We start from the raw sequence: 14389 nt of genomic DNA, 5'->3' as shown, positions 1-14389 counted from the left end.
CATCGAACCATCTAATCTTCTGTGGTACCCCTTCTTCTCCTGCCTTTGATCTTTCCCAGCATCAGAGTCTTTTTTTCAATAAGTCAGGTCTTTACATCAGGTGGCCAAAGTATTGGAATTTCAGCTTCAGCATCAGTCCTTCCAATTTTTGTTAGCATATGTGGAAAGTTCAAAACTATTTTTTTTTTCAAAACTATTTGACTTAATTGACAGCACTGAAATATTTGTAAATTTTATGGTGTGTCCATACAGGAGAATGTTATTTAGTTATATAAAGGAATGAAGTACTGATACATGTTACAACATGGATGAACTGGAAAAATAGTATGCTAAATGAAAGAAACCGTTAACAAATGCCACGTATTATATGATTCCATTCATATGAAATTTCCAGAATATTGAACTCGGTAGAGACTGAAAGTAAGTTAGTAGTTGCTTATGGCCGGTTGGGTTGTGGGAGAGATTGGAGGGTCATAGTGAAAGTGTATTTTGGAGGTGATGCAAATGTTCTAAAAGTGATGGTGATGTTGGTTGTATGTATCTGTGAATATAGTAAAAACTATTGAATTGTATGGTGGCTTCCCAGGTGGTGAAGTGGTAAAAAAAAATCTACCTGCCAATGCAGGAGAGGCAAGAGACGCAGGTTCAATCCCTGGGTTGGGACGATCCGTGGAAGTAGGAAACGGCAACCAGCTCCAGATTATTCTTACCGGGATAATCCGAAGGACAGAGGAGCCTGATGGGCTACGGCTGATAGGGTCGCAAAGAGTAGGATACGACTGAGGACTGAGCACACACACACACTGAATTGTGTACTTTACGTGGGTAAATTATATGGTTCGTAAATTGTATGTAGTAAAGTTATCTCAAAAAATTGACTTCCAAATATCCAAAAGAGTTGAAAGCAGGGTCTCGAAGAGATACATGCGCATCCATATGCATGGAGACATTATTCACAATAGTTGAAAAGTGAAAACAATTCATGTGTGCATTAACAGATGAATGGATAAACAAAAGGTAGTATATACACACAATGGAATATCATTCAGCCTCTAAAAAGGAAGGGAATTTTGACATATGCTATAATATGAATGAATCTCAAAGATTATGTTCAGTGAAGTTGGACAGAGAAAGATAAATACTCATGATTCTACCTATATGTGGTATCTAAAGTAGTCCAATCTATAGAAACAGAAAGTAGAATGATGGTTGCCAGAGAAGGAGATAGCTATTTTTTGAGGGGTAATAATAATAATTACTTATTTTTACATTTACATAATTAACAATATTTTTAAAGTATATGATTAAGATTATTCCTTCCCCATCTTCCCTCATCTGGTCCCAAATAGGTAACTACTATTCATTTCCTGTGTATCTTTCCAGATTTTTAAATGCATATTCGAGTAAATACATATTCTTTTCAGGGGGTGATTTTTAAATTTGACTCTTTGAAATTTTCCTTTTGAAAAATAATTTCCATATTATTGAGAACAATGTTGTTACTATCATTACTGTTGTAGAAGAAAATAAGAATATTTCATGATTATTCAGCTGGCCTACGACAATTATTGTGACTTGCCAAGCTCTGTCCTTTATATTTTCTTCCTGAAATTTCTAAATATCTAACTCATCAGCATTAAATATACTCATCTTTAATATATCCTTATTAATCATGAATTTTACTCTCGTGCTAGGACCTGAAGAACAAGGTTTATAGAAGAAGCAGTACAATGATATTCACCTTCTTTCACAGAAAGAAACCAATAACCATGACAACTCTACAGGGCTGCCCCAGTGGCTCAGCAGTAAAGCATCCTCCTGCAACCCAGGAGCCACAGATTCGACCCCTGGGTTGGGAAGATCCCCTGGGTTGGGAAGATCCCCTGGAGGAGAGCACGGCATCCCATTCCAGGATTTTTGCCTGCAGAATCCCATGGACAGAGGAACTTGGTGGGCTACAGTCCATAGGGTCGCAAAGAATCAGACACACCTGAAGGGACTTGCCATGCACGCGTGACAATGCTACAGAACGCATTTCCAAAGGATTAACTGTTGGGTGAGCACTGGTTTCTGAAAATGGCTTGGCCCCATGATACATGATTTCTTCTTTTTCACCCACCTCATCATCCACTTCCTGGCCTTCACCTAATCTTTTAGCCTCGTCTCCAAAGTTTGTGCCATCTTGAAGGTAGAGGTCTTTCATACTGTGTTGTCTGTATGATCTTTCCAATATATTTGGTGATGCTTTACTATTTGTAATATGCTTTAATGATTCCCATCTTTAAAAAAAAAACAACCCTCTTGACCCACAATTCTCCTTGTAGTAATATAGGGTTACTTAGGTCCTCACAAGTCGTGTCAGTCTCCATAGTTTGCATTTCATCTGTTTTTAGTTTCTTGAAGTATCAGTTTGGGTGGGGGCAAAGTTAATGGGTTCAAGTTGAAACACACTGGCATTAACTGGAGTCTCAAAAGCTTCAGTACACTTCCTCTGTGCTCCCTATCATATCAGGCTCATTTCTCTCGTATCACCCGTTTTAACTGTTTAATTACATGTCCATATCAATTCTTATCTTATTTATCTTGGTATCCTTAATTTCTGACAGATGCTAGGCTTATAAATAAGTAAATTATGTTAAATCATCATGTAGTGGATATGAGGTTCTAGAGCTCAGAATAAGGCCTGGACTGAAGATGTCAATAGAGGCAGCCAATGAGTTATGTGATGGATGAAGTTTACCAGGGAAAGTTCCCATCTTCCAGGCCTGTGAAGCTGACTCTGCTCCAGTCTCTGAGCCTCTCTCACATACCTAGAGAATATCATACCTTAGTGAGTCACTTTTTAGTGAAGGGAAATGGGGAAAATATCTTCACATGAGGATAATGTAATGTGCACTCATTGTTTGGGTGTTCAGTTCAGTTCAGTTCAGTCACTCAGTCGTGTCCAACTCTTTGTGACCCCATGAACTACAGCATGCCAGGCCTCCCTGTCCATCACCAACTCCCAGAGTCTACCCAAACCCATGTCCATTGAGTCAGTGATGTCATCCAACCATCTCATCCTCTGCTGTCCCCTTCTCCTCCTGCCCTCAATCTTTCCCAGCATCAGGGTCTTTTCAAATGAGTCAGCTCTTCATATCAGGTGGCCAAAGTATTGGAGTTTCAGCTTCAACATCAGTCCTTCCAATGAACGCCCAGGATTGATCTGCTTTAGGATAGATTGGTTAGATGGACACTACCTGAAAAAACTGAATTGAAAATGTGGACATTATGTTAATAAAAGGTACAGTAAACTTGTCATAAGGAATCCAAACAACTTCAAATCAGTAACAACTTCCCTGCAATTTACTGCATGCTATTTTTTTGAAAAATGACAAACAAAATGTCCCTGTTGCTTCAGTGTATGTCAAGATGTAAGTCAGGAAAGATTCAGCCCAACGCCCCACACCGTCTGTTAGAAAGTTAAGATGCTTGACTTAATAACCCAGCAGCACTACAAAATCACGGACTGTCTTCAAACCACCAAAGCAAGATTAAATTCTAATCTGAATAGTTTTTATGTGAATTATATCCTCATATTCTAAATTTTTGAAAATTAATTCGTGCAGAACATGTGCATTAACTATCAAACTGAATATTCACCATTTCTCCTATCATTTTTGGCAGATAGTTGCTAATTTTATTTGTATTTATGTGTTAAGTCCTCTGAACCACTCACCTCAGACACACAGGTTCTTGAAGCTGAAAAGCTTTCATGATCCTTCTTACTATTATTTTTTATTTTCTCACAAAGGAACAGAAACTTATTTTATTATTTGCTTAACTTTAATTTTTTCTATTGTCCTCATTTCAGAATGAGAATCTTTAAATTGTTTTTTAGTTTAATTTAAAAAATAATATTTGAAGATCATTCTTTAAGACAAAATTTTCTGCACAAAGGTCTGGTACATGAAAAGGAGATAAGCATTATTTTCTCCATATTAGGACAAGAAAAATGAGTTATCCTTTAATGAAAGAATCCATCTTCAGTTTTTTTTTTTCTTGCAGCTAATTAAAAAGCTTTGGTTCAAGAAAAAGCTGTGGACCAGATTTCTGGATCTTCATTACTCAAAGAGCAGTGTTAAATTGGAGGATCAATTCTTTTTTTCCATCCCTTCTCTCCATTCCCATTGACATAATGGCAAATAGTCAAAACAGTGAGACTAAATTGCTACATCTCAACAGCAGTCACGTAAATTTATAGAATCAAAAAAATCTAGAAAGGGGGTAATTAGTAGAGCATTTAGCTTAGGGATGGCCTATGTAATGGGCAATGTAGCTCCCTCCACCCCTGTCTGATCTGTGGCAGACATCACTCATTAATTACTGAAACTAAATGTGTTTTCTAACATTCCAACAGATGTTTTCTGCACAACACCCCCAGTGGTATTACCAGGTAATTGGCTCTGCCAGTGAGACCATATCTGAACTAATCACCTTACATTTGAACATTGAGGCCCACGGAGGTAAGGTAACTGCCCTAAGGTCATTCTGTGACTGACGTGTGCAAGCATGCTCAGTTGCTCAGTCGTGTCCCACTCTGCGACCCCTTGGACTGAAGCCTGCCAGGCTCCTCCAGCCAGGCGGTTTCCCAGGCAAGAATACTGGAGTGGGTTGCCATTTCCTGCTCCAGGGGTTCTTTTTCACCCAGAGACTGAGCCCATCTCTCCTGTGTCTCCTGCATTGCAGGTGGATTCTTTACTCACTGAGCCATCAGGGATGCCAGTGGCTGACAGAGAATCCTTCTTTGTATAATGTAAAAATCTGCTTTCTTATGAGCCTTGAATCAATTGAGTATGCTTCAGGTCCCAGCAATGGCAAATAAGAGTCTGTATACAGTAGACCATTTCTATCTGGGAAGACAGGTTCCTATGACATTAAGAAACCCAAGGGAGAAGCCAGGGACAAACAATAGATTACTCTTCTTCCTCATATTCTGGTGAAAGCAGGTGACAGAAAGAGGGGAAATTAGGATCTTCTGCAAGTCTTCTAATTGTGGAATTCTTGAAACTGTCCTACCAGGTAGCAGGGAAGGAAGGAAGGTGTCCCTCTACAAGCGGCAGTCCACAAGAGGGGCACCTAATTCCCTTTCTACTTGTTCAGGTTCCCAAAACCAGGGTTTAGAAGTTCTTGAGAAACTAAATAACTGATGTAGCCCTACTCCATTCACCTTTTATCCCAGCACCCTATTACTTTCTTTTAAACATTCTCAGAATTTATCTAATATACCCGAGTGTCCAATTTTGTTTAGGACATATTTGAATCTAAAGGATGGAATTCCTTTAGGTAATAAACTCTTTGGGGAAGAAATGCCAAGTACTACCTACAGCTTCTCTCCACTTCTGCACATGTCCTTAAGATAGTGTTGTCGTGGTTGTGTAGGAAACATTATATTGCTGAGGAAGGACTTCGGACCCAAATGGACCTTGGGTCCATTTGATATCCTTGTACTGTTCTCTGACTTCTTTGGATGCCCAGCAACCTGTTCCTCACGAGCAGTGTAACTTGTAGCTTGGCCTTGCTAAGCTTGCTGGGAGCCTGAAAGCAAACCACAGTTCTTCCTAAGATCTGGCTATTACTACTTTTTGTTCCCAGACCGAGCTGTAGAGTTACCTCCTCCTACACTTGCCAGCCAGTTCTCTTGGCTACCTTCATATTCTTCTGCAGGGTGTGTGGGAACTTCTGGATACATTCCATATCACACTGGAGCTAAAGGGCCACTCACTTGCATAGCTCCTTCAAAAACACCGTATCTAATAATTGTGTCTATGGAATTTTACACAAATTGGGAAGATGTAGACATATATCTCTCAATCATTCTCTCTCTTATCTCTCTCTTTCTTCTTCCCTCTACACTTTGAGTTAGGCTTAATGTCTGAGTATGTCATGGCTTCCTGACTGAACTCTCCTAGCTGGAAGCAGTATCTTTTCTGGAGTGTGGGAGAATATGAGATTCTTAGGAAGTACTAAATTTCACAGGTTAAATGAAAATTTTTTAAAATTTATTTTTAATTTTACTTTACAGGTTAAATGAAATTAAGGAAATTTAGCAAATTCGTTTTCTCTCCACTAAGTCTGTTCTAGGAGAAAAGGAAAGATATAAGCACCTGAATGCAGAATTTCAAAGAATAGCAAGAAGAGACAAGAAAGCCTTCCTCAGCGATCAATGCAAAGAAATAGAGGAAAACAACAGAATGGGAAAGACTAGAGATCTTTTCAAGAAAATTAGAGATACCAAGGGAACATTTCATTCAAAGATGGGCTCGATAAAGGACAGAAATGGTATGGACCTAACAGAAGCAGAAGATATTAAGAAGAGGTGGCAAGAATACACAGAAGAACTGTACAAAAAAGATCTTCATGACCCAGATAATCATGATGGTGTGATCACTCTCCTAGAGCCAGATATCCTGGAATGTGAAGTCAAGTGGGCCTTAGAAAGCATCACTACGAATAAAGCTAGTGGAAATGATGGAATTCCAGTTGAGGTAATTCAAATCCTAAAAGATGATGCTGTGAAAGTGCTGCACTCAATATGCCAGCAAATTTGGAAAACTCAGCAGTGGCCACAGGACTGGAAAAGGTCAGTTTTCATTCCAATACCTAAGAAAGGCAATGCCAAAGAATGCTCAAACTACAGCACACTTGCACTCATCTCACACGCTAGTAAAGTAATGCTCAAAATTCTCCAAGCCAGGCTTCAGCAATACGTGAACCGTGAACTTCCAGATGTTCATGCTGGATTTAGAAAAGGCAGAGGAACCAGAGATCAAATTGCCAACATCTGCTGGATCATGGAAAAAGCAAGAGAGTTCCAGAAAAACATCTATTTCTGCTTTATTGACTATGTCAAAGCTTTGACTGTGTGGATCACAATCAACTGTGGAAAATTCTGAAAGAGATGGGAATACCAGACTACTCTGACCTGCCTCTTGAGAAACCTGTATGCAGGTCAGGAAGCAACAGTTAGAACTGGACATGGAACAACAGACTGGTTCCAAATAGGAAAAGGAGTATGTCAAGGCTGTATATTGTCACCCTGCTTATTTAACTTCTATGCAGAGTACATCATGAGAAACACTGGACTGGAAGAAACACAAGCTGGAGTCAAGACTGCTGGGAGAAATATAAAAAACCTCAGATATGCAGATGACACCACCCTTATGGCAGAAAGTGAAGAGGAATTAAAAAGCCTCCTGATGAAAGTGAAAATGGAGAGTGAAAAAGTTGGTTTAAAGCTCAACATTCAGAAAACGAAGATCATGGCATCTGGTCCCATCACTTCATGGGAAATAGATGGGGAAAGAGTGAAAACAGTGTCAGACTTTATTTTTGGGGGCTCCAAAATCACTGTAGTTGGTGATTGCAGCCATGAAATTAAAAGACGCTTACTCCTTGGAAGGAAAGTTAAGACCAAGACATTACTTTGCCAACAAAGGTCCGTCTAGTCAAGGCTATGGTTTTTCCAGTAGTCATGTATGGATGTGTGAGTTGGACTGTGAAGAAAGCTGAGCGCCGAACAATTGATGCTTTTGAACTGTGGTGTTGGAGAAGACTCTTGAGAGTCCCTTGGACTGCAAGGAGATCCAACCAGTCCATTCTAGAGGAGATTGGTCCTGGGTGTTCTTTGGAAGGAATGATGCTAAAGCTGAAACTCCAGTACTTTGGCCACCTCATGCGAACAGTTGATTCATTGGAAAAGACTGATGCTGAGAGGGATTGGGGGCAGGTGGAGAAGGGGCGGACAGAGGATGAGATGGCTGGATGGCATCACCAATTCAATGGACATGAGTTTGAGTGAACTCCGGGAGATGGTGATGGACAGGGAGTCCTGGCGTGCTGCAATTCATGGGGTCGCAAAGAGTCGGACATGACTGAGCGACTGAACTGAACTGAAGCCTGTTCTACTCACTGCTGATTAGGGAAATAAGTCTCAGAGCTACACTTCAGACAATAGTCTATACTGGAACATAACTTAAAGAAGAAAATTAAGATGATATTCACGAAATACTACACCATTATATTCTGCTCGTTCATAGAGAAGTCAGAAAAATTTATGTGAAATTTGCATGCGAAATAGCCCATTTTAAAGGTTGACATGCAATAAATATAAGTTAAAAAATTTTTTTAAATCTATAAAATGATATGCACTTTTGGTGTTTGGAACCAAAAGTATCCTAAGAGATTTAGAGGTATTAACTAATTCTCCTAGCAACCTATTTTACAGATGAGGAAACTGAGGCAAAGAGCAGGTAACCTGACTAAAGTGTACACGGTGAAGCCAAATAGGACTGTGGGAAAGATGTGTCTGCAAGACTGCCAATTTGCAATCTCCAGGTTATGACATATTTGCATAAGCTAGAAAGAAAAAGGCTTTTAATTCTGAGTTGGTTTCTCTGCTGAATGACCTTGGACTGTCACTTAACCTCTAAAATTCCCTCTACAAAATTCAGATAATATGAGTAACCTTGCAGTGCCCACTAAGTGTTGGTTTTCTCTTTTCTCCTTCCCCCACATGGATGATTGCTCTGAAAATTGATGGTATGCTTGTGTTATCATCTGGAATGTACAAATCCCACCTATTGTTCAGGACCCAACACATTCACAATACCTGTAGAAACAGTCAGAGATAAGAAACAGCTTTAGGCTGTCTGTTCCAGTTCTAATGTTGTTCCTAATTCTTTTTGTGATCTCAAGCAAGTCAAATCTTATTTCTGGGTCTCAGTGGCTCCATCTTTAAAAGCGTGGAGGAAATAAATGGCTTTAAGCTGTGTTCAGAGAAACACATTTCTCTAACAGTGGGAGGGGGCATGAAAGGAGAACACTGAGGGCAAGGGGGAAGCTGGGGAGCAGGCTTATAGATTCCCCATTTCCTCTTCAAATTTAACAACTCCAACTTCAAATTTAAATCACCAGATTTTATTAGAAAAATGACTAGACCTTTCATGTACCCATATTCCCTGGAATTTTCTTTCCTTGGATGCTCTTTTTAATACCTTCTTGTTCTTAACATGGAACTAAAGGGTCTGACATCTCTTTTTCTTTTGGGCTGAAAGATACTTTTATTTATTTAGTCTTTTTCTCCTCTTTCTCATCCACAAGTGAAATTAAAGATGAACAAGAGTGAGCAAAGATCAGCATGGAAACCTAACAATCTTACAGATACTTTTCAGTAAAGTGTGATGGATTAGAAAACTTCTTAGTTTAAAAACATCTATCAAGCAATATATAAAAGTTAAAGTGACACACAAAAGTTACATCCCATTATCCTGTAATTTTGGGAGTTGCTCATTTGCATCTGAATGTCTCTTGTCATGAGGAAAGACTCTTCGGGAAGCAAATTCTTTGTATTTCTTTCTTATATGATTACCCCTAGCTATAACTCCATTAGGGCAATTTCTCCCCACCTGGGGATGGGACACTGGAATGGATGAAGAAGAATGGATCAAGTCTTCATTTTCTTCAGCGATCTTCAGCTTTGGTTTCAGGGCAAGTTAGATCTAAATCAGTCCCAGTTTTCTGCTTAAAGATGCTCATTCTTTAAGTCAGATTCTTAAAGCTCCTTCAGTGGAAATGAATGAAGACACACAGTATTTGCAAACCGTCACACATCTTCAAAGGATAATTACAGTATTCTTGAAATATCATGAATTTTCACTTTTAATCCTCTAGATAAGAATGAATTTATTTCTTGCTTCGAAGACAGCCTGGTGCGTTGAAAAGCCTGGAGGATTGTGACTCAAGTCTTGTTCTAATTACACACCAGCCTCTACATGCTTTGGGGCAAATGACTTCCCTTGTTTCGGCTGCAATTTTACCAATGGGAAAGAGTAGATGGTTCCTAAGATGCTTTTCGATTTAGACAAAGGACAAATTTGAGAAAATTGTCTCCGGTTGTTGCTTCAGTCTTCAAAATCACCAAAGGCTTTGCCTTAGAAGTTAGGCTGTCAGAGTTGGCCGTTAATCGTCTATGCCCTGTGCTTCTGATCAGGCTGTCTAAAGGCAAGAAAGGTGGATCTTCTTGAGATGACTGGCTGGTTCTCTCGTTGCTTGGGATTCTTCACATTCAGAGGTCCACTGTGAACTTCAGCTCACCATCATTTCCCCCTTACAATGGTATCACTGCAGTCCGGTCCAAGATGGTGATCTGGACCCCTCACTGACATTTCACCCAATACTCCAGATAGCCCTTTCACTAATTTCTTGCATTCCTCCTTCATCATTGCGTCATGGCCCCTTTAAGGAAGCAGCCATAGTTGAGTAGTGGGACCAGCTGCTGGCAGCAAAGAGACTTGCAGGATTTGGCCTACCCTGGGCTACTCAACGCGCACGCTCGGGACCGGGGGCTTGGTGGGAAAGGAAGGAGGGGCTTAGGGTGCGCCTGCGCATCAAGGGCGCGCGCAAGGGGCTGGTTTGGTGATCCCTTTAAGAAACCGCAGGCGGAGGAATTTCTCTGAGAGAAAATAATCCTACTCACGGGGCCCCTTGGAGGCCATTAACCCCCCGAGTCCCGGCCCCCCCAACCCTTTCCCGGGCAGGCCCTACTGCCTACGCTCGCACCCGTGGGATCTCAAGATCTCCGACCCGGCGCGCGGCATCCGCCCCCTCCCACTCTAAGCGCCAGGCCCGGCCAGGTTCGGGGACGCTGCCGCGAGGCGGCTATTCCTGCAGTGTGGGCGGGGGCCGGGGGCCCGAGAGGTTCCGCCGCCACCGCGCTGGGAGCCGCAGCGGTTCCGAGCGGGGCCCAACATGGCGGAGAGAGAGGTGGAGTCCGGCCCCCGAAAGAGGGTAGGTGAGGTGAGGCAGAACTCGGGCGGCGGGGGGCGGGGCGGGGGCCGCGTCCCGGGGCCCGGGAGAGGAATGGGCCAAGCGTAGGCTCGTGGAGGCGTCGCCGGGGCCCGCTTGGGCCAAGGCTGCGGGCAGCACTGAGGCAACCTTGAGTGTGGAGCGCGTTTAGAGTGGTCCTTCGGCAGGTGGGACAAAGATTTGCTGCTGGTTGGGAGGGGAGGGGGAGGGGCTGTTGTTTTTGTGGTTTTAATTTTTCCAGCACTGTTGGTGGGTTATCTGGGTCGGGAGAGGAAAGGTGTCATATACTTAAGGGCATCTTTAGTGAACCAGAGTCTGGAAGTTTTAACAGGAGAGAGGTCAGGTGGGGGTGGTGGTGGCGGGAATGAGTTGTGGAGGGGTCTTCTGAGGAATAACCGAGAGGGCTTTTCAGTAGTACCGTAGCCAATTCATTTTCCTGCCTTCTTTCCCCTCCCCCCATAACCGTTATCAAGACCAAGGTGGAGGTGGTGCTCTTACCTAAAGAAGAAATGGGTTCGTTGGCTTGTCCTGATTTAGGAGAAAGATGTTGGCAACTATAAATGTCATGTTCTAGTCCCTTTAGCATCAATTAAGAATGTGGAAGAGAGTGACAAGTTTTGTCATAACAAGGATGTATCCAACCAACCTGCAGAGGTGTAAGCCAGTTCTACATAGGAGTTGCTGAGTGCCTTTTAAAGTTTGTCTTGAAACTTTTCTTATTTAATTCTGAGTGATTTTCTTTTTTTCAGATGGAGAACAATACTGTACTGTCAATTGAGCAGTATTTTTTAGATTTTTCTTATATCACCCGTCCCCCCTCCCCCTCGCCTCCCCTCTCCCTTCGCGTGCGTGTTAAGCAGTAAGTTTCCTACCAGGAATCTTCCTTTTTGTAAATGGAATCAAAATGATCAACTCAGTGTTAAGCCAACTGCCTAGAAAATTACTGCTTAAATCCTAATCTTTCGATTTATCATAAAATTAGCAATCTCATTGATACTACAGCTAACATTTTGAGTGCTTACCATGTGCCTGGCACTATGCTTTATAGGAAGAATTAAACCTCAACATTTACTATGGACTTCCCTGGCGTCTCAGCTGGTAAAGAATCTGCCTGCAGTGCCGGAGAGCTGGGTTAGATGCCTGAGTTGGGAAGTTGGGAAGATTACCTGGAGAAGGGAAAGGCTTCCCACTCCAGTATTCTGGCCTGGAGAACTCTATGGACTCTATAGTCCATGGGATTGCAAAGAGTTGGACAGAACTGAGTGACTTTCAGTCACTTTACTATGTAGACCCATTTTGCACAGGAGGCATATAGGGGTTAAGTAACTAATATTAGAGAGCTAGTTAGGAGATTTAGCTGGGATTTGAATCCATGTTTGTCCCAACTACAGTGCCCACATAGGAGTTTTTAAAGTCTGTTTCTCTCCTTAAAAGCTTAAATGATAAATAACCAAAGAAGTGTCAAGTGGTGTTTTTTCCACAATTTATTAGGAAAATATTTTCAACTACTCAGCAAAACTGAAAAAAAAATGCAGGATGTGTCCATAATGATCAACATCTGGATTCTGTCATTGACATTTTACTATACTTGTGTTATTAAATATTTATCCACATCTATCACTTTATCAGTTCTTATTTGCATTTCATTGTAGTATACTGAGCAATTGAAGTTTATTGTTGATAGTCTTAGGTTTAGAAAACTTTAGATCTCTCATGCAATAGTTAGATCTTCCTCATAGGACAAATTAAATTGTATGATAGTATGCCCAAACAGTTCACTTAGGATTAATATTGGTTATGGAATGCATGCGTTTTGAAAGTTTTAAATTGTTCTTCATACTTTGAGCCAGTTTTAAACTGGATCCTCATTATGCTTGAGTGAAGGCATATGACATGTGGTCCACCTGTTAAAATATAAAGAATAAATTATTTTAGTCGAGAATTCAAGATCATCTCTGAACCCAGTTGCTGCTAATGCTGTTATTTTCACCATAGAAGATAGAATGTTCTAGAAAACATCTATGCACTTTGGTAACAAATTCAATTAGATTTTAAATACTACTTTCTCTTCTAATACACTTAAGAGGTGCTATCAGTGTAAACTTAATATTATTTTTAATAGCATGTAGCATACGGAGCACTTGTACAGGTTTTCCCTGTTATTTTACCAGTTTCATTGTGGAGGAAGGTTACAGCCAGTCTCTTTTAGGCTCCATAATCTATTTTGGTTTTGATATTTGGTTAGAATGTTTAGTAGAGTTGTTTTAAATGGTGCATATGGTGCACGTGCTTTTTTTCCCCATATTTTTGTCTCCCTGCACTAAACTCTACATGGGTTCCATGTGTACATTCTGAGCAGTTAGTGAGGAATATGTACAAAAGTATAGTATCTTTTTAAAGAAGCTGTGGTACATATATAAAATGGAATATTACTCAGTCATAAAAAGGAACACATTTGAGATAGTCCTAATGAAGGGGATGAATCTAGTAAGTCAGAAAGAGAAAAACAATTATTGTATACTAATGCATATATATGAAATCTAGAAAGATGGTGTTGATGAACCTGTTTGCAGAGCAGCAGTGGAGACACAGACATTGAGTACAGACTTAGGGACATGACTAGGTGGGGGAGAAGGAGAGGTGAGGGGAGTATGGCCAGAGTAACATGGAAACATATATTACCATATTTAAAATAGATACCAAAGGGAATTTGCTGTAGACTCAGGGAACTCAAACTGGGGCTGGATAACACCCTAGAGGGGTGGAATAGGGAGGGTGGTGGGAGAAATGTTCAAGTGGGAGGGGACATGGGTAAACCTATGGCTGATTCATGCTGATGTTTGGTAGAGACAAATGTAATACTGTAAAGCAATTATCCTTCACTTAAAAATAAATTTAAAAAGTACAGTATCTTTTAAAATAATCTGTTTGCCTTGAGGTAGTTAAACTGCATAGGCCTAGGTAATAAATTTATTTAATCTGAAATTGTATTGTTGATACGGTGTTGTGTTTATGATACTTACTGCCTTTGACTTTTATAATCACAAGTCACAAAAAAATTGTTGAGTACCTGTGCCTGTTGGTGAACTGTGTTTTAGGCATTGTGCTATGGTATATGGTATGTATGATCATTTAGAATTACATATTCTGACTTGTCTGCTAAATTGTGAACTCCATAAGGATAGGGCCATCGTATTCTTTTTTGAACCTCTAATACCTATGACCTCCTTGTGATAAGGACTTAAAAATTGACTTTTGGTAGTTTACGTGTATTAGAGACTCTATATCTTGGGTACCAAGTTGTTTGTAGTTTTGCGACCTTCTGTTAATCTTTCATATCACCCTTTATATTCCAAATTCTCCTCTGTGTATCTAGATTTAAGCATCTTGTGATTGTTTTGGATTACGGTTAGATGGGAGAGTGTGTTTTAAAACCATTGACTTAACAATCTTAAATTCTTTGTAGGTCTGCTTGATGTCTTATTTTTATGTTTATGGGCACTTAGGACAATAGTAATACCTAAGGTAAGACTGATTTAATTGT

At 40.5% G+C, this 14389-nt stretch overlaps 1 protein-coding gene across 2 annotated transcripts in view; it reads left to right on the top strand.

Moving 5' to 3' along the window:
- Nucleotides 1-10427: 10427 nt before the first annotated feature.
- The window catches only part of ZMYM4 (zinc finger MYM-type containing 4), a 164804-nt gene continuing 160842 nt past the window's right edge, over nt 10428-14389 (top strand). Inside the window, exon 1 of one of the 2 annotated variants that reach the window (XM_040231724.1) lies at nt 10428-10827. In XM_040231724.1, coding sequence (XP_040087658.1) covers nt 10789-10827 — 39 coding nt within the window. In that variant the 5' untranslated portion in view covers nt 10428-10788. The remainder of the gene's footprint in view (nt 10828-14389) is intronic. The other variant, XM_040231725.1, reaches the window with a different exon arrangement.

The sequence above is a fragment of the Oryx dammah genome, unplaced genomic scaffold (genome assembly GCF_014754425.2).
Source record: "Oryx dammah isolate SB20612 unplaced genomic scaffold, SCBI_Odam_1.1 HiC_scaffold_28, whole genome shotgun sequence".
NCBI classification, from domain to species: domain Eukaryota; kingdom Metazoa; phylum Chordata; class Mammalia; order Artiodactyla; family Bovidae; genus Oryx; species Oryx dammah.
Note: the sequence above shows the minus strand (reverse complement) of the source record. Positions and strands in the feature narration are given on the sequence as shown.